At 42.3% G+C, this 27,750-nt stretch overlaps 2 protein-coding genes across 8 annotated transcripts; both read left to right on the forward strand.

The window, feature by feature from the left end:
• The first annotated feature begins 6 nt into the window (after positions 1 to 6).
• On the forward strand, positions 7 to 4,568 carry LOC119741382. Its single transcript, XM_038217133.1, has 2 exons — positions 7 to 3,921; positions 4,286 to 4,568. Exon 1 carries the CDS (start codon positions 7 to 9, stop codon positions 3,574 to 3,576), a length of 3,570 nt encoding a protein of 1,189 aa, XP_038073061.1. The 3' UTR covers positions 3,577 to 3,921; positions 4,286 to 4,568.
• A 2,591-nt stretch (positions 4,569 to 7,159) lies between these two features.
• On the forward strand, positions 7,160 to 27,202 carry LOC119741738 (probable gamma-butyrobetaine dioxygenase). 7 transcript variants are annotated; one of them, XM_038217619.1, is made up of 15 exons: positions 7,160 to 7,297; positions 9,933 to 10,126; positions 10,966 to 11,048; positions 12,013 to 12,140; positions 14,842 to 14,978; positions 16,032 to 16,090; positions 16,652 to 16,727; positions 16,907 to 16,951; positions 18,384 to 18,508; positions 20,685 to 20,825; positions 21,473 to 21,533; positions 23,241 to 23,294; positions 24,659 to 24,727; positions 26,276 to 26,380; positions 27,063 to 27,202. In XM_038217619.1, exons 2-15 carry the CDS (start codon positions 9,974 to 9,976, stop codon positions 27,168 to 27,170), a joined length of 1,344 nt encoding a protein of 447 aa, XP_038073547.1. In that variant the 5' UTR covers positions 7,160 to 7,297; positions 9,933 to 9,973; the 3' UTR covers positions 27,171 to 27,202. The 7 variants fall into 7 exon arrangements, with proteins under 7 accessions (XP_038073547.1, XP_038073549.1, XP_038073546.1 ...); XM_038217621.1 differs by having other exon boundaries at positions 7,170 to 7,330; XM_038217618.1 differs by having other exon boundaries at positions 7,170 to 7,297; positions 9,941 to 10,126.
• Positions 27,203 to 27,750: the final 548 nt, after the last annotated feature.

Genomic DNA, 27,750 nt, shown 5'->3' on the forward strand with positions numbered 1-27,750 from the left:
CGCACGATGCTTCAACCACAACCTGATGGACCAGATATCTGTGAAAATCACCTCTATGTGAAAGATATGCTCTCATCAGCCCGCAAGAACACACCAACGGACATATACGTAGAAACTCCAGAGGACAACTTGAAGGCCCTGTCGATCGAAGATCAGCACTTTCTCAACATCTTAACAGAAGGTGCCCACACCAACTCAGACGGAAATCTGGAGTTCCCTCTACCCTTCAAGCAACATCAGCCAAACCTGCCCAACAACCGTCCTCAGGCCCAAAGCAGACTAGACAACCTCTTGAAGAATCTACGTCGTAAGCCAAAGATGATGTCAGACTACATTGCCTTTTTTGACAAGATCCTAACCAGAAACCACGCCAGCCGAGTACCTGAGAATGAGCTGTGCCCTCCTCCTGGGACGGTGTGGTACCTTCCACACTTTGCCGTACATCATCCCAAAAAGCCAGAAATCAGAGTGGTTTTCGACGCCAGTGCGGAGTTCAAAGGCATCTCCCTCAATAAAGCACTCCTCCAAGGGCCGGACATGATGAACAGTCTGTTGGGGATTCTCCTTCGATTTAGGCTAGCCGAAGTTGCTGTGATGGGGGATGTGGAACACATGTTCCATAATTTCTACGTCAACACAGAGCATCGTGATTATCTGCGCTTCTTGTGGTTCGACGACAATGACCCTACTAAACCAACAGTAGAATACAGGATGAACGTCCACCTCTTTGGCAGCATCTCATCCCCTGCTGTAGCAACATTCGGTCTTAGAATGGTTGCCGACGAGTGCGAATCTACTCATGGGGCTGACGTGAAGCAATTTATCCACAATGACTTCTACGTCGATGATGGGCTTACATCACAACGAGATGCACCGACTGCCACAAACCTGGTCCAACGTTGTAGAGATGCCCTGGCCACCAAGAACTTGCACTTCCATAAAATTGCCTCCAACAGCAAGGAAGTCATGAACGCTCTTCCCAAGGAAGAGAGATCCAAGAACCTGAAGTGCATAAATCTCTGCCAAGATGAACTACCTACCCAACGATACCTAGGAGTGTACTGGTCCCTTGAGCGAGACACCCTCACGTTCCAAGTTGACCTGCAAGACAAACCCTTCTCACGGCGGGGAGTCCTTTCGGTGGCAAGCTCCATCTATGATCCGCTGGGTCTAGCAGCACCAGTCACCATTGAAGGGAAATTCATCCTACGAGAGCTTATGGCGGCCTCAAAAAAGGAGCAAAACTCGCCTCAGGATCTTTGGGACCGTCCACTGCCTCAGAGCTGTCTCCCAAGATGGACCCGCTGGCGCAATTCTCTACTCAACCTTCAAGACATCCATGTTCCCCGCTGTTATCATCCTACAGACTTCGGCCATGTCAACAGACGAGAAATTCATGTCTTCTCTGATGCTAGTGATCTAGCAATAGCAGCGGTCGCCTACTTGAGACTTGTCAACGAAAACAACCAGTCACATGTGTCCTTCCTTCTGGCTAAGGCGAAAGTCACACCTCCCCATGCGGTATCCATACCACGACTGGAGCTGTGCGGGGCAGTGCTGGCAACTACACTGGTGCAGACTGTTGAGCCAGAGATCAGAGCACGAGCAGCTATCGACAGTACCACCTACTACACCGATAGTAAGGTAGTCCTTGGCTACATTTGCAACCGATCTAGACGTTTCCATGTGTATGTGGCAAATAGAGTGCACAAAATACACAATGTGTCAACACCCAACCAGTGGCACCACGTGCCAACAGACGAGAATCCTGCGGACCTGGCATCTCGCTCAGTCCCTGCTAACCAACTTAGCACCTCGACTTGGTTTAGAGGACCAGACTTCCTCTGGCAGCAAGACCCCTCTCCAACGCAGACCGAAGCATCTGCCAGTCATGGAATTCCACTTGACGATGACGACCCCGAAGTGCGGAGAGAAACGCGCGTCAACCACACGAACGTCAGTGACCAACCCAAGAGTCCAGTCACCATGGCCCAGGGATCGCAATTGGGATGTAATAGGTTCTCACGCTTTTCTACCTGGGCATCCCTTAGACGTGCAGTCACAACCCTCATTGTTGCAGTGAAAACCTTCAAGTCGAAACGGGAAGGGATCACTGACGACAACCAGCAAGCTGACAAACCCCGCAGACGAGCATCTGTTGAAGAGTTGCAGAAAGCAGATCGTGTGATCTTCCATGCAGTACAGAAAGAGTACTTTGGAGAGGAACTAGCCAGCCTCATCACCAACAGTGATCTGGAGCAAGCTTCGACAAATGCCATAAAGAAGAAAAGCCCCATGTACCAGCTAAGCCCTTTCATTGACAACGATGGACTCATCAGAGTCGGAGGAAGACTGCGAAGAGCCGACCTCGATCTGGGGGGACGTCATCAGGTTCTCCTTCCCAAGAACAGCCATGTTTCCAAACTCATTGTGAAACACTTTCATCAAGAGGTCAAACACCAAGGAAGGAATTTCACCTTCGCAGCTATTCGAGCTGGAGGCTTCTGGGTCATCGGCGCTCATGATCTTGTCAGAAGTGTCATCAACCAGTGCACCATCTGTGCGAAGCTAAGAGACAAGTTTCTCACTCAAGTCATGGCCGACCTACCTCAAGACCGGGTCCAGCCAACGCCCCCTTTTACCAATGTTGGAACAGATGTATTCGGACCCTGGACCATTGTGACGAGGAAAACCAGAGGCGGCTCAGCAGATTCCAAACGATGGGCTGTAATCTTTACGTGCCTCTCCACTAGAGCTGTCCACGTTGAGGTCATTGACTCCATGGACACCTCAGCCTTCATCTGTGCACTTCGAAGATTTGTTGCAGTTCGTGGACCGGTCGCCAAAATCAGATGCGATAGAGGAACAAACTTCGTAGGCGCCAAGGGCGAGCTGAACCACGAACAAGTTGGGAGGTACTTGACTACCAGGAGTTGCGAGTGGGTGTTCAACCCCCCACACGCCTCGCACTTTGGAGGAGTTTGGGAGCGGCCAATAGGAATCATCCGACGTGTCCTGGAATCAATGTTTGCCCAACTAGGTAAGCATCAGCTAACCCATGACGTACTTGTGACTTTTATGGCGGAAGCATGTGCTATCGTCAACTCGAGACCTATCACTACAGTCTCCTCAGATGCCAACGACCCCCGACCACTCACTCCTGCCACGCTCCTCACCCTGAAGACTCAGACACTTCAGGCACCTCCAGGTGACTTCGTCAAAGAAGATCTCTATGCCAGACAACATTGGCGTCGTGCCCAGTATCTTGCAGAACAATTTTGGCTTCGATGGCAGAAGGAGTACCTCCAGAGCTTGCAGCCCAGGACAAAGTGGAACAGTACGCAGCCCAATATCCGCGAAGGAGACGTAGTTCTGGTCCGAGATAAGGAGCTCTGGAGGAACAACTGGCCCCTTGCCAGAGTCACGAAGACGTACCCCAGTGATGATGGCAGAGTTCGCAAGGTTGACATCATTGTCTGCTCTGACGGGACGCGCAGAACCTACTTGCGACCTATCTCGGAGCTTGTGCTCCTTGAGAAGGGTCACGACTCAACGCAGTGCTCTACAACCGAGTGAGACAGACTGTACACGAACAATTACATCCTTGATTACATATTCAGTAAAAGTTTCTCTAGGTTCAATTTTAGACGGGGAGTGTGAAGGTCATTGTTCCCTTATACAACCCTGCCACATGATGGCGCCCTTTCCTCCAGTCCCATCACTTGAGGGCGCTGTTCGAGTTACACAGGAACAGCCAGATCAAATACCATGCTGCTTGCATTCCCGACACCTTTGTTTTAGTTCAAGCATTTTCTAGATTTTAAGACCTACAGCTGATAGTTTTTACAACCTTTGAGAAGTTAGACCCTCCTGAGATGTACTTTTAAGCCTTTTAATTTGACTCTCAAGAACCACAGTAATGTAAGTGATCTTCAAGTGATATTATAGACACCTAGAGCCTTTGTTTGATTAATAAGTCATTAGATTTTCTTGTGCCTGATGTAATTTTCTTATATTTCTCTACCACATTGATAGGGTTTTTTGATGTTAAGCTATCGTTACATTTAACCTTAGAATGAGAAGTTGCTGAACGTTACTCTGTACATGTAGTGGGGATTACAGCCCGTATTCACTATTTGAGTGGTTTTTTTTAGATTGACTTTCCCAGTTTATCTCTGTTTACTTCATGTAGACCGAACTTTACGGTATTTTCCTCGAACCTGTTCATGTTTTGGACTTTTGCCAGATATTTAGTAGTTTTGTATCGTTTTTATCTTGTTAACAGTTCACCGCGCATTAAAGATCAAGTGGAATCTGAAGCCCTGACCTTCGGCCATTTTGCATTCTTAATCGTGGTTGACACTAGCTGGTGGAGTTTATGTTATCGCCTCCCCGGGGCTACACCTAATACCGAAACCAGTACAGATTTCCCTTTCAACATATATTGTTATGGTTTGATTTGTTCCAAGATTGCATTTTTCAATTTTGTGTAACTTTTAAATTGAGAATCTAGAAAAGTGATGGGGAGAACGCGGTTTATTATTATAGGCGGGGCTGACCTGGGTCGGTAAAAGAATGTTTTTCATTGTTGTTTTTTTTTCAAGGAAAAGTAAAAACAAAAAACCCCAAAAAGAAACACTAAAAAACTGCCGACCGACACACCTTTTTTGATCAGATTTTGGATATACTATCTTCAATTAGCCCGTTACAGGAAATCTGGTAACATCATACTATTGATTTAAACCGAAGCAGGATACCAAAGGCTGAATTAATGCACGTCAAAGAGAGATTTTTCTGACTCTTCATACACAGCTAGTGAAAAACGATGAATCGGTCCTCAAGGGGCGTGTTCAGGAAAACTTGGCCAAGGGGAGGACACTGACGAAAAATTAAACCCATTGTCTCCCAGAAAAGTTATCTAAGGAAATAATTTAAAATCTACAAAATTTGTTATTTTTATCAAATTTTGGTGCGAGTTCAAAATCTGACCATTGAGTCATAATGCCGGTGCGTCATGTACTGATATGCACTTTTAATTTATAATTTCGGGGGCTACTCATCCTTTTTCCTTACTCGCAGCTAAGAGGCTGAACTGCGAAGGACGCGGCTACAACTTGGTCGAGCCGAGGGGTATGTACAGGCGCCCTAGGCAACTGCCACACGACCCACGTCCACCACGAAAAAGACAACCATTTTTCTTTTTTCAACAAATAATAAATTGCATGTGGAACATTTCAAATTGTATCTGTGTCCCCGCCAATTCTTCAAACCCATTTTGATGTGAATTAGGGGAAAATCTCCTGTGCTTAATGCATGTTAATGAAACTGATCCAACTTAAGTGATCCAAGTTTGGCGAAAAAACAATCATCTTCACTATTCATTTAATTAAAAAAAAAAGTACTTCTATATGGGGGTTGGGGGCATCATAGGCAAGGGTGAACGTATTGGGATGGTTAATTGTCGCCTGGGAACTAGTGAAACAAATTTATTGACTCTGAAAAGATAAGTCTAGCTGCCTCGATTGATATGTAAGGATGATATCCTGCATAGATACAATGTACATGTATAAATGTATATGCTAATGGCGGTAGCTAATTTGCATTCGCTACGGAATTTAATTTACCGATTTTTCCCCGTTTGGACGTAATAAACCGCTGGAAATTCCGCCGTGTGTCGATGTGGACGCCGCCATCTTGCAATGTCTCTCTGTAAACAAACTGCTCACAATAACGTGCAGCAGACCTCGGCGAGACGGAGAGCCGCTGGCAGCGGCTCAAACTAGGGTCAGAGTTATGCGATATAAATTATGTAGATAAGGCCCACGTTAGGCCCCCCAAAAAAAGTCTCCGGTTTCTGGTATGGAGCTTGCCCAAAAAGTGGTGCGGCGATGCGGCTTTTTTTTTTTTTTACCTGATTTTTTTGCTTCAAATGTCGGCTGATAACTGCAAATGGTGCCCGACTAAACTTAGTGCAAATACATTGGAGTCCAGAGAGGCCACAGAAAGCTTATTCTCGACCATAACCCAATCTAAAAACACGTTAAAATTGTGCAGCAGCAGGATTCCAGTCAAACCAGTGAGTTTGGCGGTTTTGAGACATCATCTTTCATTGAAAAAAACTTTTTCATTTTGCCGACGCGCATGGCTACGGCGACGCGCGCGCATACCAGAAACCGGTGTCACGGTCTCACTTCTCCGGCGTGCTAGCTTCTCCGAAAGGGAAATTTGGCTTCAACACGCATGCACAAAATTGCGCAGTAGTGTACATTTTCGTCAACTGTATTAGCGTGCTGAGTGCTTCGGGGTTGTACAGGTACACGTAAGATCTTGGGATATTTGTATGCATGGTTACAGGGTACCAGTCCAATCCAGAATTTTCGTGACGCGCACAACTCCCAATAATTAAACCAATTTTATTTTAGGCCGTGGCTGCAAAATAAAGACAAAATGGACCACGAACGAGCAAGGAACACGGACCAAGAAGTTCATTCTTAATTATTCCTCCATGAACACACACACATGCATGCTACGGACCATGGAATGACTTGACCCCACAGGAAGTGTTACATAATACATTCTTGGGTATCCCTCACTGCGTTATTAATGGCTTGGTAGACTTCAGAATACAGCTTGAGGAAAAGTAAGCATAGCGGATACATGGGCATGAATCGTGCTTACGTGACGTACACTGTAACGTGCTCAGTTATCCGCCGAATCCGCCCGGAGAAGCTAGCACGCCGGAGAAGTGAGACCGGGACACCGGAGACTTTTTTGGGGGGGCCTTATGGGGATACCCTGTTTATTCACAGCGACGTCACCGAGCCGCTGCCAGCAGCGCGGCGGCTTGCCGTACGCGTACGACATGTACAATTTTTGTGTGCCGCTAGTGTCAGCGGCTCGCCGTAGCGAAAGAGTTAATGCTGCTGAGAAAATGTCAGTATTATCATTTGAGAAATGGCTCTAATGATTCTTTGACCCTAGAAACATGGGTTTAGATCATCTGGTACGATTGGACAAACTGCTGCAAAGACTGCCAAATGCATAAATATACACGTTTTCTGAGAAATGGCTTTAATGAATTCGTTGACACTGTTGCCTGTCATTCAGTATTGGTCAAAAGTTGACCCGCATGGATATTATATATGCGGGCGCACTTTTGTCCGAGGCAAGCTAGCTAGCTATAGAGGGCGCGATTTGGAGCATGACGCCTTCGTGACTGAAAGTTATGAAAGTCGTCCGAATTCAACCCGAAATTACAACTTTAATACAAGAAGTCAAGATAATTAGACCTCTGAAGGTAATGACTTTAACGTTTTGTAGACGGCATTGTGTGAGTATAAAGTGAGCTTTATATGGCGATCGTGAAGTGTAGGGCCCCTGTTTTGTTTTGATCAAATTAGACTGACTGAGACTTACTCCTAGAACTATGACTTTGAGGCTCCACGTAGTGGAGCCTCATAGTCATAGAGTTAGAACCCCGCAAAATTGTTGTCAGCACAAAACACTAATTAAATACAAAAATGTCCATCCCCAACCAAGCTTTTTCCCACAGAACCACTACACAGTTTGCCCCTAAACTCCGTACAATACCTCATGACAATACTCACGTTATGTGCACCAAACAAACATCGGTGGATTCTGTCGGTTTTTCGGCAAAAAGATTAAAAAATGATGAAAAATATGCCCTTTCCGCACTGAGCCAACCTGACACTTGAAACGTGCACGCGCGCAGAATGATCGCAGTCATTTTCGGTTCGATGGCTCGGAGCGCGCCGCGGGGGGTATGGTAGGAGCGGAACGATAATATGCGCATGCGTACAAGTGCAAGTACGTCCCCCCCCCCCCCCCACGGCGCGCTCTGAGCGATCGAACCGAAAATTACTGCGATCATTCTGCGCGCGTGCACGTTTCAAGTGTCAGATTGGCTCAGTGCGGAAAGGGCATATTTTTCATCATTTTTGCCGAAAAACCGACAGAATCCACCGATGTTTGTTTGGTGCACATAACGTGAGTATGTCATGAGGTAATGTACGGAGTTTAGGGGCAAACTGTGCAGCGGTTCTGTGGGAAAAAGCTTGGTTTGGATGGACGTTTTTGTACTTAATTAGTGTTTTGTGCTGACAACAATTTTGCGGGGTTATAGTTCTAGGAGTAACTGAGACTGAGAGTCAAAAATATTTTTATTTCTCAAAAATCACCTTTACAATCAAAAGCAGACTTTTCTCAATTCTAATGACACCCGTTTTGCAATTTTGAACAGATTCTTGGGGTAGAAATTACGATTTTCCTGCGCGGTTTGTGTCTTGCAATTCAGCACGCCGTGCGTGCTCACTCACGGTAGGATGGGTTGCCATATTATCGTGGTACTTATCACGTTTCTCGTTTGGAATAGAGATTCCCCACTATAACCTTCCCGAATTGTCCTGTCTTTTGTGTAGTATAACTCTTCCTTTTCAAATTGATATAAAAAATTCCGACGGTGGTGTGGTTTATTCCGTGTACGATGCCTGTGAAAATAGACATGCTCGGAGTGTGGAGGTGGACTCCCTATTATCGCGGTATGCGGGAAGTGGTTTTTATAATGATCTTAACTTTTTTATTCATAGTTAATGTTTGACCAAAACACCCCCTGAATAAAGTCTGATATTTTCCCTGTAAGTTCAAGTTGATTAAAGACTATTATATCTGCAGGATGATTTCTAAGACCCTGCCCTTCCCCCGAAAGGAGAACACAACTCACTGACATGACTGAGGCAAGTCTACTGTTTGGCGATTGGGGGCGCCATTCACTTTACACGGTGTGCCGTTTTATTTTTGTTAACACGCTGTGCTTATTTTGATCCCGTACAAGTTTTTACGATTTCGTGGTGCAAATATCGTCCTTCGACTTCATTATACATTTGCAGCTGAAGAATGGGAACCAGGCAATGGAACTTTCATGGACAGAGCACCATTAAAGATTTATGTTAAAATATAGACGGTACCTTTTAGCAGACACGTTGAGGGAAAATTTGCAAGTTTTGGCAAACGTTATTATTTATTAAAAATCGTTAAAAGTCCCGAAAGACACAACATTTTTTAATCGTCCTTTTTATACAACTTGGCAAAAAGTCCTTAATGACTGGTGAACTGGAAAAAAATTACCACTTGAAGGAGTTTTGGCAACGCAAAAAGAGAAATTTCCCATGCCGCGATAATAGGGATGCCGCGATAATAGGGAGTCCGACTATACATCGCGCGGTGATCGCCATCTTTATTTTTCGGGTCGCGTGTTTTACCCCCAAATTTCTCTCAAAAAATCAAAACCCTGCCCTCTATCTGTGACATACATGTTTATTGAGAATGTCGCCAACTAGTTTGGTAGGTCCAATAATTTTAAAGTGGATTTTGTTCCCTTATAGGAACCGGGCCTTACACTTCACGATCGCCCTTTGTATTGTGTGAGTATAAAGTGACAAAATAAATGCGATTTCAAATTGATTTTTGACCAAATACTAGACCCACTTAACTAGGCCTAGTACTATAGCACCATAAATGTGGCCAATTTACTACTTACTACTTTCCCGGTTTAATGAGTAAATTAATTAGGCATAGCCTTTGTGACCCCATATCCTATCTTTTCCTCCTTCCAGTGAGAATCCAGTCTTTTCTTGAATGCTGCTACAGTGTTGGCATCCACTACTGCCTGTGGAAGGGAATTCCAGATGTTTATCACTCTTTGGGTGAAGAAGTTCTTCCTACATCCAATGTTTTTCTTCAGGGATGGCTTGAAGAGTTTAAAAGAGTGACATCTTGTCCTGGTTCTGTCAGCTGTTTTGAAGAATCTGCTGCTGTCTACTTTATCAAGGCCTTTCAATATCTTGAAAGTCTCTATAACTAGGTCCCCTCTTTCTCTTCTTTTCTCAAGGGAATGTTGTATTTTACCTTTTAAGTCCTACAGATTTACGTCACTGGCCCTGAAAAAATCCCCACAATGAACGTCATCAGGAGTGCAATTTTGAGAGGACGTTGCATCTCTCCTAGTCTGTCTCAACGCAGCCTCTTGAAGTGGCAGCAGAGCCATTCCCCAATTCTGTGTGCTGGATTGACCACCGTTCACAACACAAGTGATCACACTGAGACAGTGGTTGGTTTTTAACAAGTTTCTAATTTAAAAAAAAAAATTAGTTTTGCCAATAGGTGCCCCAAAAACTGACAGTTACATTTTTTAAAAAGAGACGTTTTTTATGTGAATAAGCTTTCATTCAGTTTGTAAGCTTGTGATGTCTTGTTCATTAGTCCCTATAAAGTAGAACCCAAATTCATTGGATCTCCTTATTACTGTTAGCAAATAATCTCTTTTAACAAAAGTAGCAAACTTACTGTGTTAGACTATTTCATAGATAAGAGTTGGCTTGTGTACATGTACAAGCACCGGTGTAGTATGAATTTAGGACTCTTTGAAATACGGACTCATTGGTAGTACTGCGCGTGCTAGAGTGAAGATAAATGAGACTTAAACGTTTGCATGGTGGACATGATCAATGAATGGGAGGTTTGCGGTAACGCCATGTGAATGATATCTCTTAGTGAGTTGTGTGGTTCTGAGAAGGACCAGTTGGTTTAACTTGACGTTTCGAACAACATGCTCTGTTTGTCATCAGGAGACAATGTGGTGTCCAGGAGACAATGTACCCGGTAAGTAAAGACAATAGGAGAGTTTAACCAATAAGAGGGTAAAGGAGTCCAGATTTTATACGAGTCCAATTTTCATATGACACCGGTACTAAGGATTCTGTGCTTACAGGATTAGTTGTTATCTGTGAAGGCCAGGAATGGTGAACATACATGTAAGTGCAGAATTTTATGTTCAGCAGTACAATAAAATTTTGACCTGTTTTAAAAACCACACAGCTCTGGAGAAGTTTTCTTGCCTGATGTGCTTTGTACGTTGACAAGTAATATTGTGTTTATTCTGACACTCAGCAGGATGCTTCAGGCTTCTTTTCTGAAATGACGGCTCAAGGGAAACACTTAGAAATAACTTGGAAGGACAGCACACTTAGTCGGTGAGTGGAAAAGTGCGTGACCTTTTACAGTTAATTGATTAAGGGAATAAATATGTGCTTGGCCGGTTTTAAACAAGCACGTTTAAAAAAAGTAAACAAGTACGTTTAAAACCGGCTTGTGGCCTGGACGTCTCAACATTATCGGCAATCAGGCCCCAAGCCGGGTTGAAACGTACTTGTACTGACCAAGCACATATTTATTCCCATTCATAAATACCTTTGGGTCAGAAAGTCAAAACAAGTTAAAACTCGCACATTTTCATCGATTTTGTTCAACAATTTCACTTCATGTTATGGTATGTGCCTCTCATGAGTAGTACTATAAATCTCCTTATATTGAGATTGGCGGGCGATGTGGCGAGAGCATGGCAGTGTCAGTGTAGTGTGAATTTAGGACTCTATGAAATACTGACTCATTCATAATATTGCACGTGCCTAGGGTAAAAGGGACTATTTTTCTTAGAAGTCCAAATTTCATGGGACACCAGAAAAGTGTTTAAAACCAGACAGCTGGTGTTTTATCAACCGTTTAAATCCACCCATGTGATAGGCTATTGACCAATAGCAATGGGTTAACTGTCTTAAATGTATTATGAATTAGACATTTGCCAATGCGGCTTAAGTAAGCAAAATGTTTAGATTTTTGCTGGTGCCACCGACTGACTGACTGACTATCACTTGAGAATTAGACTTGAATGAGTCCCGCCTTGGCCAAAATATTGGCTTTGCTGGTCCCAGAGGTCCAGTCGACTACATTCTTCTCTGTACCCATCTCACTGACTGACTCATTGACTTGCTGTCACTTGTAAATTAGATTTGTATAAGCCTTACCTTGGCCCGAACATGTGACTTTATAGGTGAGTCTCCAGAAATCTTGTTAGAAGGGGTCACTAATTTGGGGTCCTCATTTTCAAAGTGTCCTCGCCACTTTTTTTCCCTACAATTTTCTTTATCTTCTTGGCAGGTATTACAGTTTATGGTTGCGGAAAAATTGTCACTGCCCAGCCTGTCGCCATGACAATGGGCAGTTGCTGTTGCCAAGCTATTCCTTGCCTGCCTCGCTTACGGTCCGATCGACTAAGGTGCATCCCTGTAAGAATTCACTACACAGTATGCTTTCCGACTTTGTAGATGAGAAGCCATCATGCGATTGGGGCAAGCTGATAGGGTTGCAGACTAGTAAATAAACTGCCATAGACCCCAATGATATGTGCCCCCACTTCAAAAATTCAGGAAAAATACTCACAACTCTCCAAGGTAATCAAGACACACATCAAATTAAAGCTAATTTCATTATCTTTCATTTCAATTTTTTTTTTGGGATGATCACCCCTTAAAATGGTGCTGAAGCCCATCGCCATTTTGACAAAAACGACACCTACACTCCATTGCAAAGTACAGGGTGTTTACAAAAAAAAGGAAACCCAACTTCAAAGAATGAGTTTGGACAGACGATATGTTTACTGGCTATAAAACTGGTATCATCTGAAAGCGTAATCTCAATGCTTTTCAATGATACCTTGTTTAGGTTTTCTGAGTCATGCATCACTGAGCATCATTGTCTTGAAGACTGGATGCAAAAATGCAGTTGGTTCACTTTCATAAAAAAGCAAACACTGGGCACCGTGTGCCTATTGTTACGGAACTGTCTGTGAAATGGCTTGAATGTTAATCCTCGGGAAAATGGCACATTGTTTTGAACGTGGCTTGGTCAAAACGAGAAATTCATGACAAACAATAAAATCCAGTTTTGAAACCAACCTGACTGGTTTTTTGGTTTCTTTTTAAGCACTCGTGTCTTCTTCTCTTATACTTATACTTATTCTAATGCACACTATGCCTATTGTGTTTGATGTATGAAAGTGAACCAACTGCAATTTTGCATCAAAATCTCATGACAGTGGCGCTCAGCGATGCATGACCCTGGAAATGTAAACAAGGTATCATTGAAAGGCAAAGACTAGCTTTCAGACGATATCAGTTTTATATCCAGTAAACATTTAGTCTGTCCATACTGGTTCTTCAAAGTTGGGTTTCCATTTTATTGAAACACCCTGTAGTCTGCTTTTAGGGCTCCAATTTCATCCAAATTGCACATAACTACAAGCTCACATTCCTGTGCACGGCTTTCATCCCTTTTTACAATCCCTCCAGTTCATAGCCCACATATGCTTAAATAGTGAAGAATTTGAGGACATGCAAATCGTGATTTGGCCGGCATAGGCGATTTTGGACAGATTTACTGGCCTGCAACCATTAAAGAAGCGAAGTTTTGAAAAATTCTTCCAAATCGCTTGTACGGCATGGAGAAGGATGGATGACTCATTTTTCACCAAAAAATTGGAAGAAAAAATTGTCTAAGTTCATTATCAGGCCTGAAAACAAACCTTTTTGTGGCTGACGTGCTGTAGGGCACCCCCAACACGGGTTAATTGAGTTCAGTTCATTTCAACCCCCAAATCACCACCCCCCCTTTCTTAATGTATTGTAACTAGTTGAGTAACTAACAACAATGCTGTTGATGTCATTGTCCGTTCTCATGGATAAACATGAATTATTCATGACATTGCTCCTAACCCTCCTACATGTCCTAGGAATAAAAATTACGCGGCCTGTAACCATAGTGACATTGTTATTAACCACTTGCCTACCGGAAGTAGTAATGGCCGCGCCCGCTAATCCTCATTGGAATGCAGTTGCCAGCTGTGGCATGCCGTGGCACACCGCCAATGGGTAGTTCTACAGCTGCTGCTTTTGTGCAGTCCTGCTACCACACAAAGGCTGTGCAGTCATGCGGGCCACTTGCTCTATGTGTGGAGGAATGCCCCCATTACACCCTGTCCTTAAGGGGTTAATGGGTGGGGAAAAGGACAGAGGCACCAGACCATTCCAGAGCAAAGGCTTAGTGTGTCTGTTGACCCAAATGTTATTGGCACTGGCGGGCTGGGGCATACCAATTTTTATAAAAGGTAAGAAAAAGAACACTGTCAGTTCCCGACATTAACAACACGTGATCTTCAAGTCCCCAGAGAATGTGCCCCGAATGCAGGACAAAGATGTCACAATAGACCGATCCAGTAAGCCCCGCCCACTGCGCACTTGTCAAATTACCATGTGCTCCTCTCCAATGCCACACTGCATTTTCCTGCCGCGCGCATCATATGCACGTGCACGCATGTCGGACTTCTGTGCACGCACGTCGGACATAAATCACGGCTGTGATTGGTCAGTACACCATGGGGCGGTGCTTACTGGATCGGTCCATTTTCTGGTGGGGCATTGGACAGGTCTGGCTATACAGTCCACAGTCTGCCGTCCCTCATAAACCAAACCTAGATACATCGCTAGTTGGTGGCTGTGCTTATAGACCAAAGCTAGTCATAGCTAGAAACACTCTTCACTAAAGCGGGCCCTCATGGCTGAAAGATTTTAGCCTCGACAAAGGCGTTGATTTGTCATCGATGCAACTTTTTAATGGTATGAGACAAAATGTAGGTATTCGTGTGCAGATGTTTGCGTCCTTCCTGCAGATAAGATTGGAGAACACCTTGTTTTGGAGAGGCTATAGTCGTTCTTTTGTTCAAGAGTTGGCACTATAAAAAACTTCTGCCATTGGGGCTCTGTGAGTAACTTTGAACCCCCCCCCCCCATGTCTTGCACTTAAACATGCCCATTCATTGGATTTGTCCGACCCCCAAAAAGTCACAACAAACTTTTTGGACTCCTAGTGAGGGGTACAGTGTGTTGGTGTCCTCGTTTGGTCCCTGGCTGTAGTTTTGTTCATTATTCCCAGTGAGTGGCACCCTGCACATTGAGTGGAACGAGGAGTCCCATGAAACCGTTCTTCCCTTGCCCTGGCTGAAAGACAACAGCTACTCCCGACAATCTCTCCAGGAAACCTCCCGGAAACAAGACGTTGCTGTGTTCAAGGCAGGTTCATGAATAATTTCGAGAGTTTGAATTTTTTTGGGAAGACTGAAACTAAATAGACCAATAGTTTAGAAATCCCTCTTTTTGTGCATTTACATCATTCTTAGATCGCAACGTGCAATTTAGGGGTACATTTTGAGAAATAAAGTTCCCTAAACCTCCAAACATTGCACACAAGCCGAAGTTTTGCTAGATTATGCATGTCATCTTATGTAGATTTTGCTAAGGATAGGAAGGTCTTGGCTAACACTGTAGTGAAGGTCATTTTTTCTCATTCACTTAAAGGGAATATACACCATTTGCTTTTGCTGCAATTTTCAGAAATAAATATATTTGGAGGATTAGTATGCTATAGAAAATATTGTTAAACTGGCTTGTTTTGGGTTCTGGGATGCTGGAAAATCTAAGAAAGCCAACCATGTTCTTGTGGTCTGGTTCCCTGACCCCACTTACATGTACCTGACTTAAAATGAGACGTTGCAATTTATAGACTTTGGGGGTTGTAAGGTCAGAAAATCATTCTGGCAGGCTTGTACCCCTTCACAGATGTGTAATCAATTGCAAAGAAAATGCAGAATAACTAATTACGAAAATTTAGGAGTAGTTTTGAAAAATAGCCAGTTTTCTCCAACGATGGTCGGCTGACCAGCGTTGGAAAAATACAAGTTTTCTTGAAAATGTCAGCACACCAGGAGCCATGATTTCACAGGATGCTTTAGACTGTCATTCATTAACAATCCAGCAAGATATTTTGTTACAATTTGATCAATTCGTTTTTTGATGTTTGCAAATGTTGTATCTTCCCTTTAATTGGTTATCTACCTCGACCTTAATTGTTGCCACCGCCAAGATTTCCAGACTTTCAAGACTAACACCGAGTAAAACAACAAATGTTATTTGATTGTTGGAAGTTCTCTTTGGAAAAGCATGAATAACAGACGTTACGCGTACAGTGCACCAAATCCTGTGAGAATGTCATTGAAGGTTGACACGTTTTCCCTTTGACAAGGTTTTTAGGTGTAATATTGTTTTTCTCATTCTGTGTCCTTACAGGGTCCTATCAAGGAGCACAAGTTTCATGATCTGCTCACAGAAACAGACGATGTCAATAGGTAAATGAATTTTACGGCTGCGGGTAGCAGCTCAACAAATTGCTGTCCGTTATCCCTACGTAAGTGTAGTTAGTAACAAACGTTGACATTGTCTATTGCTCCTACATATTTTGACTGTTTCTACCCAGCCCCAACATGTCACATGACCAAACTCGGGTCAAAGGTCATCATGGGGTCAAGGTAATAACATCTCTAATGACAAAAAGTAGCGCTCTCCCAATGCTTCTATTAAGAAAAAGTTTTACCCCTAACTGGCCCAAATAAAAATCTGTTTTTTAAAGATCAAAAAGTTAGAGAGGCCTAATATATTTCGTCTTTAGCAAAGACTTCTTCAGACTTCGGAAGAAGTCTTTGCTAAAGACGAAATACATCAAGCCTCTCTAACTTTTTGATTTGTATATTTCAGTGAGCAGTTTGCAGCAGCTTAATTATTTTTGTGTTTTTAAAGAGCACAAGGTACGCATCTTTAATCCATTGTTTTTTGTTATTAAAAAGATCAAACTTAGCTCTCAATGTGTGGCACTGATGAGTCAATTGATCTTTCTGTTCAACTTTGTGCAGATTCTTGAGAGATTTGAATGAGGATGGAATTGCACTTGTCAAAGAAGTGCCTTGTGAAGTAGGCCATATCTGCAAGGTAAATCAGTTTAAATAAATCACTTGGTCAAGTCACATCACCGTATGATTTTACCCTATCACATCACTACCTATTTATCAGGGGAAGATCATGTTTTTTAATTTCTTGGAGATTTTCCTGGATTTGCACATTTTCATAGTTGAAACAAATCCATTATTTCATCTTTTTGTGTGTGCAAGGTTGCAGAGCTGGTAGCTCCCGTCCAGGAAACACTGTATGGAAAGGTAAACATTAGTTTATCTATCACTTAGCTTGTATGGGCTCCTTGCACTATATTAGGGTATGTTCTTGTCATTGGAGTAATGAGGGTCCAGTTGATGGGAACAGATTTTTGTCCACAATTTTTGACTCCGGGGAGACTTTTACTGTGGAGACACTCAGCGGCTTTGGTCATAGTTTCAACGTTCAGGATACATGTTTTACCCTAACCCTGCTAAAGTATGTAACAGATAGCAACGAAGGTACAAAGTTGTTGCATATTGTTGCATTTAGCGGCCAACTCAAGTCCCCATGCTTGTTGCATCTTGTTGCATTTAGCAGGGTAACTGCTCATAGTGCCAAGTCGATACAAGAGTATTCACTGTTGCACTTTGTTGCATTAGGCAGGGTAGCTGCTTGGTGCCAAGGTTGGTATGCATTGGGTTCACTGCACAATGCTACAGAATCTACTGTTGCAGTTTGTTGCATATAGCAGGGTTTCTAATGAGCCATTTGCGGTATCCCTTTACCCTTTGGGATTTACATTTGAAAAACATCTGGTTCACTGACTTGCTCAGAATGCTTGGCACATTTTAACTTTGAATTCTCCAGACAACAGACACTGTTGCTAATCACATGATTCGGGGCAAGCTCTTGCTGAGACGCTCAGCACCAATACATTGTTAACAATGGGTGAAAATGGCACAAAGACACCAGACCATGCCGTAGCTGGGGGTTGCTAGCATAAGGCTTGCCCCGAATCACATGATATAGTAACAGTCTCTTTGGTCGGGAGAATGCAAACTTAAAACGTGCAAAGCACCGGATTATGTCAGTGTTCCAGATTTTATTCAAATTTAACTCGCAAATGGCTTATTTGAGTTGAGTTGGATATTGTTGCATTTAGCAGGGGTTCTACTTTGAGATGAGTTGGATATTGTTGCATTTAGCAGGGTACCTGAAGAATACCTGATGGGGGTTAGGGATAATGGTAATTTCCTTCTGTGAAATCTGATGTATTTCTTTACCTTTAAATCTGTCAAATTAAGTGAATTTTTGCAGGTCCCAGAGGGAAAGCCTGATGTCCTCTTTGTAGTTTTCTCACTGCCTGCTGACTGACCGACCGACCGACCGACTCTCACTTGTGACTTAGACCGGTCGCAGGCTGGTAAAGAGAGCTGGGCAGTGCTGTTGTATAGGATTGACCCATAACACCATTGTGAATATCAGATGCAAGAAAAGACTTCCCGTAGATAGCCATTCTGAATCAGTTGAATAGAACTTTGTGTGCGCTGAGATAGGCTGCTCTGTGCGCTGATATAGTGTGACCAGCTTTAATAGGTTTGCCTAGTCTTGAAAAGACATGCTTTAGCCTTTCAGTATAGACATCGTTATAAATCATCAGTGTCATTGTCGTACGACCAATCTGAATATTGTTGGTTTTATTTCCTGACGAAGACTTTCACTGTGGAGGCAACGGAGGATGCAATCAACGTGGCCTACACACCTGTTGCTCTGGAGTTGCATATGGATCTGGTGTACTTCCAGTCGCCACCAGGATTGCAGCTGCTCCATTGCTTGAAGTAAGATGTATTGGCTGTTCTGTCCTCTTGTTCTCCTCCCTCTGGCCTCCACCATCCCCCTGCATATCACTGGGGGAGGTTGGATCGATAACTCAGGGCAATTATGGCCCGTAGAAATACGAGGTCTAAATTTTTTTTGCAGAGTTACTCATTTATTCATTCATAGTGTTAGCACTGGTTTTGTTACGGTCAGTGGTCAATCACATAAGTCCAGTCTCAAATCAAGGAATAAGATATTTGAATTAACTGTGGCATTCCTTAACAGCATTTTTGCTAGGATGCAACCTTAATCCTGCAAAATCCTCCATAACTGCCTCCATGCAAAAATTGCATACAGCCTCAATCCAAAATCATCCGTTATTTCTTGAATCCTTGGAGGGGCGATCGACCACCGCCTCAATCCTGCAAAATCATCCTGCAATGACCGTCAATAGGTCTCTCTCAATTGACGTCACTTCCTTCAGATTGCCACGTGCATCGGCATTTTTAGCGTCAAATTTTCATGACGCGCATCAACTGCGCTGTATTTAGAAAAAATTCCGAGCAACATGGGCACGTGTTTAGAACATTTTGCACACTGCGCGCACAGTACCTGATGGCGTTGAATACGAAGATGGCGTCCTATGAGAGATATTTAAATGTTGAGGCAGAGCCAGTGACATCCTGGAGTAGTGCAAGAACTTCAAGTATAATCTAGGCCTAAATTTATGCATGACTGAGCACAAACAACACAAGGTCCGGCCTAAGACCTTGACACAGTGCAACCCTCAAAAATCAGCCACACATTTTTTGCCACATAGCCTCCATCCTGCAAAATCCTCCATTTTGCAAAGAGGATTTGGGAAGGTTAGGGTTACTATTAAAACTTATTGCTGTTCATCCCCTGTTAATTGTGACCTGACTAGTGATGTTTCTTCTTGGCTGGGGAGGGAGAAAGTGACACTTAATTCACATCAACAACTACACATTAGGAAAGCAAACGTATGAGCATAGCAACACGTAAGGACTGCTCAGCCAAGTATCAATCACTAACCTCATCCACGTTATCTACTTGCAATTTCTTTACTTGTGCTCAGAACCCTTGTGGCAAACCTTTCCTTATGCTAAACCTCCTGTCAACTTCCAGTGCGAAGAAAATGCAAATGAAAAAATTCCAGGTAAAGTACAGAAAAAAAGTGAAGAAAACAAAAAAGATGTGTCGAACTGTTCCAGTAGCAGTCGCCACCATGACCATTTATCTTCAAGTAAACTTAAATCCTCCATCCTGATTTGTTGATCCATGGCGACAAGCATTGCTACATATAACTATGTAGCACAGCCACGGTCCATACCGCACTCCGCGTATTGCACTATTCTAAGCTTACGCGACTTGGTTTTGGTACCAGTGCTGCACAATACTCATTGCGCATTCAAAATTGGGGTGGTTGCGTCCGATATGGATCATCACGTGCATTTAGATACACACTTGTTACACACTTGTACACACTTGCGGCGCGTTCTATATCTTTATACTGTGTGGCAAGTTTCCTGGTCCATAACGCACTCCGCATATACGCCATTCTAAGATGCCCGAGCCATAACCGCGGAAAAGTTAGTGTATACACCGTGTGTCACGTTTGCTTGAGGATAAATTTGTTGTCCCATTTGCGCTCATGGACCACAGAAAATGTAGTGCGTCTGTGTCTCACATACCACTTGGCCTTTGGCCTTGTGGCATGTGGGACACAGACGCACTACATTATTCCGTGTTCCACTCAAGCTCGTGGGATAATTAATATTGTTATACAACCGTCTTGAATACTGTATTTTTATTGGCCCAGAACAATCACGTGTTAAGTTTGTAAAAAGTCACGGCACACTCCCTGTGGGATATGACGTACGTACGGTACGTACGTACGGTACGGTACAAATGCTTGTATCGTTGGTACCCACGCTACTTTCACCATGTTTTCACACATGTGTGGGAGCAGCCAACTAGCAGAGGATCAGCATGCGACATGCATGTGAGTTGACGTTCAATCGACATGATTGTTGTGTTTACTGCTGTTTATTTTCGTGATTTTTACATCAAAATCCAAAGAATCCAAGACAGAGGTATAACAAAACAATTGTTGACTGCTTTGTTAATTGTCATCCTGGAAAATTTATGAAAATTGTTTTCTCTTTCTTTTCCCAGGTTTGACGAGCAGGTTACAGGTGGTGAAAGCCTCTTCTTGGATGTGATGCACGTGGCTCAAGAGATGCAACGGCTTCATTCAGACATGTTCGCTACACTGACACGAGTTCCTGCAACTTTTCAGAAAATTCATTTTGAGAGGCGAGTGGAGATTATTGTAGTTTTGATAACATTGTTTGTAGTAGCATCAGAGAAATATGATGTTCTGTGGTTTCCTTGCACACGTACCCCCTCAAAGTCAACAAAGAAGGAGATGACAGAAGCACGAATACCATTGCACAGGGTGCCCATGAAAAACAAATGCTACTGGATGAAGGCCATATATCAATCACAGCCTTTTGAATGAAAACAAGTTATCTTCAAATGGCATTATTTCATTCTGATTCCAAAAAGCTGATGTTTCAAATCTTGCCTTAAAGGTAATATACAACATTTGCAAACACAAAAAAAAAAAAAAATACCAAATTATCATGAAATACCTTACTTGGCTGTAATTGAATACATTTAATAGTCTCAAGCATCCTATGAAATCATGGCATCTGGCGTGCTGTCATTTTCAAGAAAAGTGGAATTTTTGTATTATCAATTTCCAACGATGGTTGGCTGACCATCTATTTTCAAATACTGCCCCCAATTAACCAAATTTAGTTAGTCCACAGTTATATATCGGTGAATGTGTGCAAGCCATTCATATTACATCTGAATACATTCCCCCTTCTACATGCACCATACATGTCTTCCATACTACTTTTGATATTTATCCGAAATGTGTTCATTCTTCGTATTAGGAAGACACCAGCTGCCTTCATCTACCACCGTCCACATATCACAGTTACTCCAGATGGAAAGGTCAGTCATGCAGTGAAGTATATCTGGTATTATACAATGCCTGAATAAATCCCCGTCATCGGATTTGTTCTGGCGTTGATCACATGTCATTGAATTTTTCATCCCAACCTACGGACCACAGAAACAGAAGTTCCATTCCACAGTATTAAATAAAAGTTCAATTGCACAGGCAGCTCTGACCATTCAGATGATGAGCATTTATTCAGGTGTTGTATAAAATAAATAATGAATGTATCACATTCGTGCAATGGAAAGAATAATTTCATTCCTTGACAAATGGAATGTTCCATTCGACTCGGCTCTGCTTGTAGAATGGAACATTCCATCTGTCACCTCATGAAATTATTCTAACCAGTGCACTCATAAGTATTCATTATTTGTATATTACACCTCATACATATTCATGAGCCACCGGCTCTTCATTCATTGGTCATATTTCAAATGTGTCACAGGAGTAAAACATAGCTTCTGACTCTGAGCATCCAAATTGCCATCACAAGAGCAAACTGATTACTAGAAGTGGTTTCAGCTTAACATATGGAATAATCTTGAGATCTGAGGGAACAGATAGTAGCTCAAGTAGATACAGGGTGAGTCAGGTTGGCACAGTGGTCCTTTCCTTGCCTTCCTTTTCTAGGGCCCAGGTTCAATTCCTGCTCTGATCCATATGTGGATTGGATTTTCAGTCCCTACCTGATTCCTTGGGTTTCCCCCAAAGCAATATTCCTCCCACCTCTAAAGCTAGATATTGTTTGGTATATATGCATGAAGGAACTTGCATTAAGAAATATTATCAGAGTTGCTATTATTCATGCAATGATGTTCATGTTTTGCATATTTACCGATGATGAGGATGTGCTTTCACAAATGTGAGGCGTTTTGACAAAATATTACGGAACTGGGCACAGGCCGTTTTGGAAGGAAAAAAACAGCAAATGGGGTTGATTTTTTTTTTCGATTTTCAGATTTATTGATATTTTCATGTCTACTACACATATTTAAGATTAAAAGAAAAGCATAAAAATCGTGGAATAAAAGTGTTTTTAAGGAAAAACAATTGGCATCTTTCATTTATACGACTACAAAATTCGAAACTTCAAAGGCCTTTTTCTCAGTATTTTGTTAGTTTGACATGTCGATAAATGCGAACTTTAAACAGCCACAGCTTTTCAACGGAATGTCTGATTGGAGTGTAACAACGTTATTGTAAGGAGAGTTCTATTCTCTTTCCTAATACCTGCAGAGCCTTATTTCGACCTGTGCCAAGTTCTGTCTCATATTGCCAGAACGCCTTACAAATATGTGCATGCCCCCTCACTTGACTGATAATATATTCACCCCCACTTTTGGATTCCCCACTATAGACCATTATCATGTTGCGGCCATCTTGATTTTTCCCATTAAATCATCGTAACCAAAGCGAAGCTGGAAGGAAAAATAGTCTGGTTTCTTTTTGCACAAAAAAACTATTATTCAGTACTGTTATTGGATACAGGGAACATGACTGAAATGGTGGCAGCATGATAAAGGTCTATAGAGAAATGTCAAGTGCCAGTGCCTCTGCTCATAGTATTTTGATGAGGCACACTACAAGCAAAAGACAAAGGAATGCAATGATTAGACATGTTGTACTCTTTTCTACCAATGTATTTCATTCTTCCGTCAGTTGTAATTGTTTTCATTTGTCTGTCTGATCTCAATTCCCAGATTTCCTCTGTGATTTGGGCCCCGCCATTTGAAGGCCCTCTCAAGGTTCCAGAGGTGAGTTTTTGACACATTTAATGGATATTAAAGTAAATGCGCAACATTTGCTTTTGGATGATTTTGGGGGATTAGTATTTTGTAGCAAATACTGTTACACTGACTTGTTTGAAGTTTTGTGTTCGAAAAGTAAGAGACGTCAGGGAATTGTAAGGTCATGGGAACCAGTCTAGCTGGCTTGTACCTGTTCATAGGTGTGTAATCGATTGCAAAAATAATGCAGACTAACTAAATATGTTTTCCCAACTCTGTCGGCCGACTAAAGTTAGAAATTGATACAAAAATACCACTTTTCTTGAAAATGACAGCACACCAGGTGCCATAATGTTACAGAATGCTTTAGACTGTCATTCACTAACAGTCCAGTAAGGTATTTCATAATACTTTGGTAGTCTGTTTTTATGTTTGCAAATGTTGTATATGCCCTTTAAGTATATATAGAATTCAGGGCCAAGTATTCTGGGCTAACTTGGAGTTCAGTGCACCGTTTTCCATTTTCCAGGTTTGCAATATTTCAAAAGTTGCAAGCATCGTGCCTTTGGGCAGGATCCCTGGCTGCAAGTGCATGGCATATTATACACATATGGACTGGCAGTGAGGTCACTAGTGCACGTCTATGTGCCCCGAAAGACTGTTAGTGACCGGAAGAGGGTCACTCACAGGCCCGAGGGGGCATAGACGTGCACTAGTGACCAGATAATGCAAGTCCATATGTGTTTTATAACTCACCTCTGTCCAAAATATAAAATAAGAAAAGAAACTTGTTCAGGGTTTTATAATTGAACTGTTTTAATTCAACAATTAACTCATAAGCGATTCAACTATGAGCCATTCAACAATTAAAGGAACACTTTTAGTTTCCCTAGATTCAGTTTTTGAGTTAGAGTTTTTGAGAGGGCATTGTAACCAGTCCAAAAATTGAGTATAGTGCCTGATCGGTCACTATACTCTGGAGATTACACGCGCGCGATGTCTTGCACTAACCTATATTAGTGAACCACACGTGACCGCGTTTCAGCCAACCAGGATAAAGAACCAGCAAGAGGTGTGTTATAAGCAGGTTTATGGCACTGGCTTGTGCTCCGTAACCCATCAGCACCTGTATGACATTGTATTTGTGTTTTTCACTGAAAAATCTCTAAATCCTTGAGTGCTCGGGCGGTTTCGTTTTGCTCGCTACAGTGACTAATTGGTTAAGCAAAGAGACTGACAACATATTTACATGCATAATGGAATCCAGTGGTTTGGGTTTTACTCATTGGAAATTACTATTTCTAGACAGACGTCTGGAGGGTAGTAGCAGAATTGCGTTCAAAGGATTTTTCATTTTTATGATTATTTTATCATTCATAAATCTTTTGCAGGATGACGTGGAACCGTATTATGAGGCATACAGGAAATTTTCTGAATTAATAAACACATCAAAGCTTAAGGTAGGTTCTACTAAAAGTGAGATTTTGGTCTTCCTTTTGATTGGAATAGCTACAGTCCATTCTGATCACTGTGTTGTAATTTGGTGAAAAATAAGGCAACTGGTCATGCTGGTTGAGAATGTATTAATTACAATACCAACCATATCAGTAAAAGAAAAACTTTGCCAGATTTCAGCTTATGATTCATCAATGAAGGACTGAACAAGTTTTTGGCAGCTTTTTTTCAGTTGGGGGAAGGGTAGTGTGTGATACATTGAAAGATGAAAGGAGAAAATAAAGTGGTCAATTTATCCTGACCGAACACTTTGTGGTTCTCGTATCTAGCCCATGACTAATAGGGTCTTAGAACAATACTTTTCGTACATGGTGAAATAAATAATAATAATATGAATTATTTTAACAATGCTTTCCATGTAACAAAGACATCACAAAGCGCTGTACAATTAAAAATCCACAGGTTATTAAAGAAATACAGATAAAACAGTTTAAAAACATTCAAACAGGCCTAATTAAGACTTAACAATTAACTTAAGTGATACAGAAGTAATGCTTGAAAAGATGGGTTTTCAAGTAAGTTTGAAAATGTTGAAGGTATCAGCAGATCGGCAGTATCAGCAGATCGGATTGCTGCCGGTAGCCTCTTCCACAGACGGGGGCATTATATTGTGAATGACCGATCGCCATAGTATGCGGTTTTGCCAAGTGGCTGCTGTAAACATACCACACCAGAAATAGGGGATTGTTAAAGACAAATGCATTAATGCACTTACTTCTATCAAGCCAAATAATGACTTCAATTGTTGTGTTGTCACAAGTCAGTCAGAAGTCAATCATAAGCCATCCAGTCTCAAGTCTAGTAAAAAGCTTCTCAGTGACTAGTAGACATTCCTATTCATAAGATGGAATTTTTTTTGCAGGGTGATGTAACTGAAATTAGGTTTTGCCCTTCACCGACGTACTAACACTGCATACTCAGTGTGTTACCTCCCACTCAGATGGGACTTGAACCCACGACCTCCTGCTTTCTAGTGCAGATGTCTTACCACTCGACCACCGAGCTAACGGGATCGGTTTGGCTGGATCGAATCTAATGTACATTGCAGCAGGTACCACATTAACTATTCATAAGATGAAATTCTTGCGTCGGGGTGAGGAAAACCAAATTAGGTTTTGCCCTTCACCAACGTATAAATTCCATCGAAAAATTCCATCTTATAAATAGTTAATGTGGTACCTGCTGCTATGTACATCAGATTCAAACCAGCCAACCGATCCCGTTAGCTCGGTGGTCAAGTGGTAAGACATCTGCAATAGAAAGCAGGAGGTCATGGGTTCGACCGGAGTGATTTTTTTCCAACTTTCACTCGGGAGGTAACACACTGAGTATAATAGTGTTTATATGTCGGTGAAGGGCAAAACCTAATTTGATCATTCAACTTCATGCCCTGTTACTTGTCACCTCATCTGTGATTTGAATTGCCACTCACTTGAGATTGACTTAGTTACAACTCTGGTATCTGACTTTGCTGTTCTTTCCTATAACCTCAGGTCTCTCACAGATTGCGGCCTGGAGAGTGTTTTGTCTTCAACAATCTGCGCATCCTCCATGCGAGACATGCATTTGCTCTCAACGGAGGTAGGCGACATCTCGAGGTGAGTCAACTCTCATCTCCGTTGCCAGTCTCTCAGACTTCAAGAGTTAGGTCGACATGTATGTGTCACATAAAGCAGGTTTCTGGTGAATTTTCCCCTGCAAATCTGGGAGAAGAAAATGACGGCCCAAGACCTTGACAAAGTGCATCCTACTAACTCAGTAACGCATGTTTATATGTATCCTCAATCCTCCAAATTCCTCCACTTTGGCAAAGAGGAGTTTGAAGGAAGGCGGGGCGGTTAGGGTTAACATACGTTGACATTGTCTATTGCTCCTACACATTTTGACCGATTTCAACCAAACTTTGTCAAAAATATCAGTAGCCCATCCCCAACATGTCACATGACCAAACTGGGGTCAAAGCTCATCATGGGGTCACTGGGGTCAAGAACCCGATCTTTTTACTCAAAACACTACTCCCTCCAGAAATTATGTGGCACTATCACATGATTCATGCAATTTGAAAACAAATTTGTTGGCCCGCAGCTTCCAAATATTTCCGATCGAGCTCATATTGTTGTGTATAAACAGTTTCCAATGACTCCTTTGTAGGTGAAATCTAAATCAAATTTTTCAAGAGAGCAGACATATTTGAATCGCTGTCTACTTTTCCAACCATTTTCAATTCTGATGTTGATACAGTAGGTGGAATAATGACTTTCCTTCTTGTTTTTCCTCCAGGGATGTTACGTAAACATTGACGATTTCAAGAGTCGAGTGCAGGTCATGCATATGCAGACTGGTTCTGGAGAAATTGTGAAGAGAGTAAATAATGGAGACTATACATAGTTAAATCCAAAGAAAAAAAGTCCAGCTATAGCTGTTCACATGGCATGTCAACAAGTTGCTGTATTTTTATCCCCCTGGCTTTGCTTTAGCAATAAAGGGGGATATTGCGATAGTGTATTCCTGTCTGCGTTTGTTTATGGTGTAAATCGAGGACACACACATGCAACATCATCAGTGAATCGAGGACAGTAACCAAATCGAGGACGACCTCGATTAGAAAACGTGTACAAAACCAATGAGAGCTGTTGCGAAAACGTAAAAACAAAGGAAAAGAGAAGAGGAACAAAAGAAAATCCTCGATTTACACCATAAACAAACGTGGGTGTGTACGTGTGTGTGTCCTGTCATATGAAAAGTCAGACTTCAATCTCAACCAAACTTGGTGACAATAATCTTTGGGTAGCGGGACTTGAGATGATGAGAGACTTTTGAGGTCAAAGGTCATCTAGGAGTCAAATGAGGTCATTGTTGATTGCACTTACTAACTGACTGTATTAATACTGCCAGCATATGCCAGGGGATCGCGGTCGTATTTTTTGGTCTTTCCATGGTCATTAGCATGTAGCAGAAATCATTCATT

Source organism: Patiria miniata, unplaced genomic scaffold (assembly GCF_015706575.1).
Source record: "Patiria miniata isolate m_02_andy unplaced genomic scaffold, ASM1570657v1 HiC_scaffold_5, whole genome shotgun sequence".
Lineage (NCBI taxonomy): Eukaryota > Metazoa > Echinodermata > Asteroidea > Valvatida > Asterinidae > Patiria > Patiria miniata.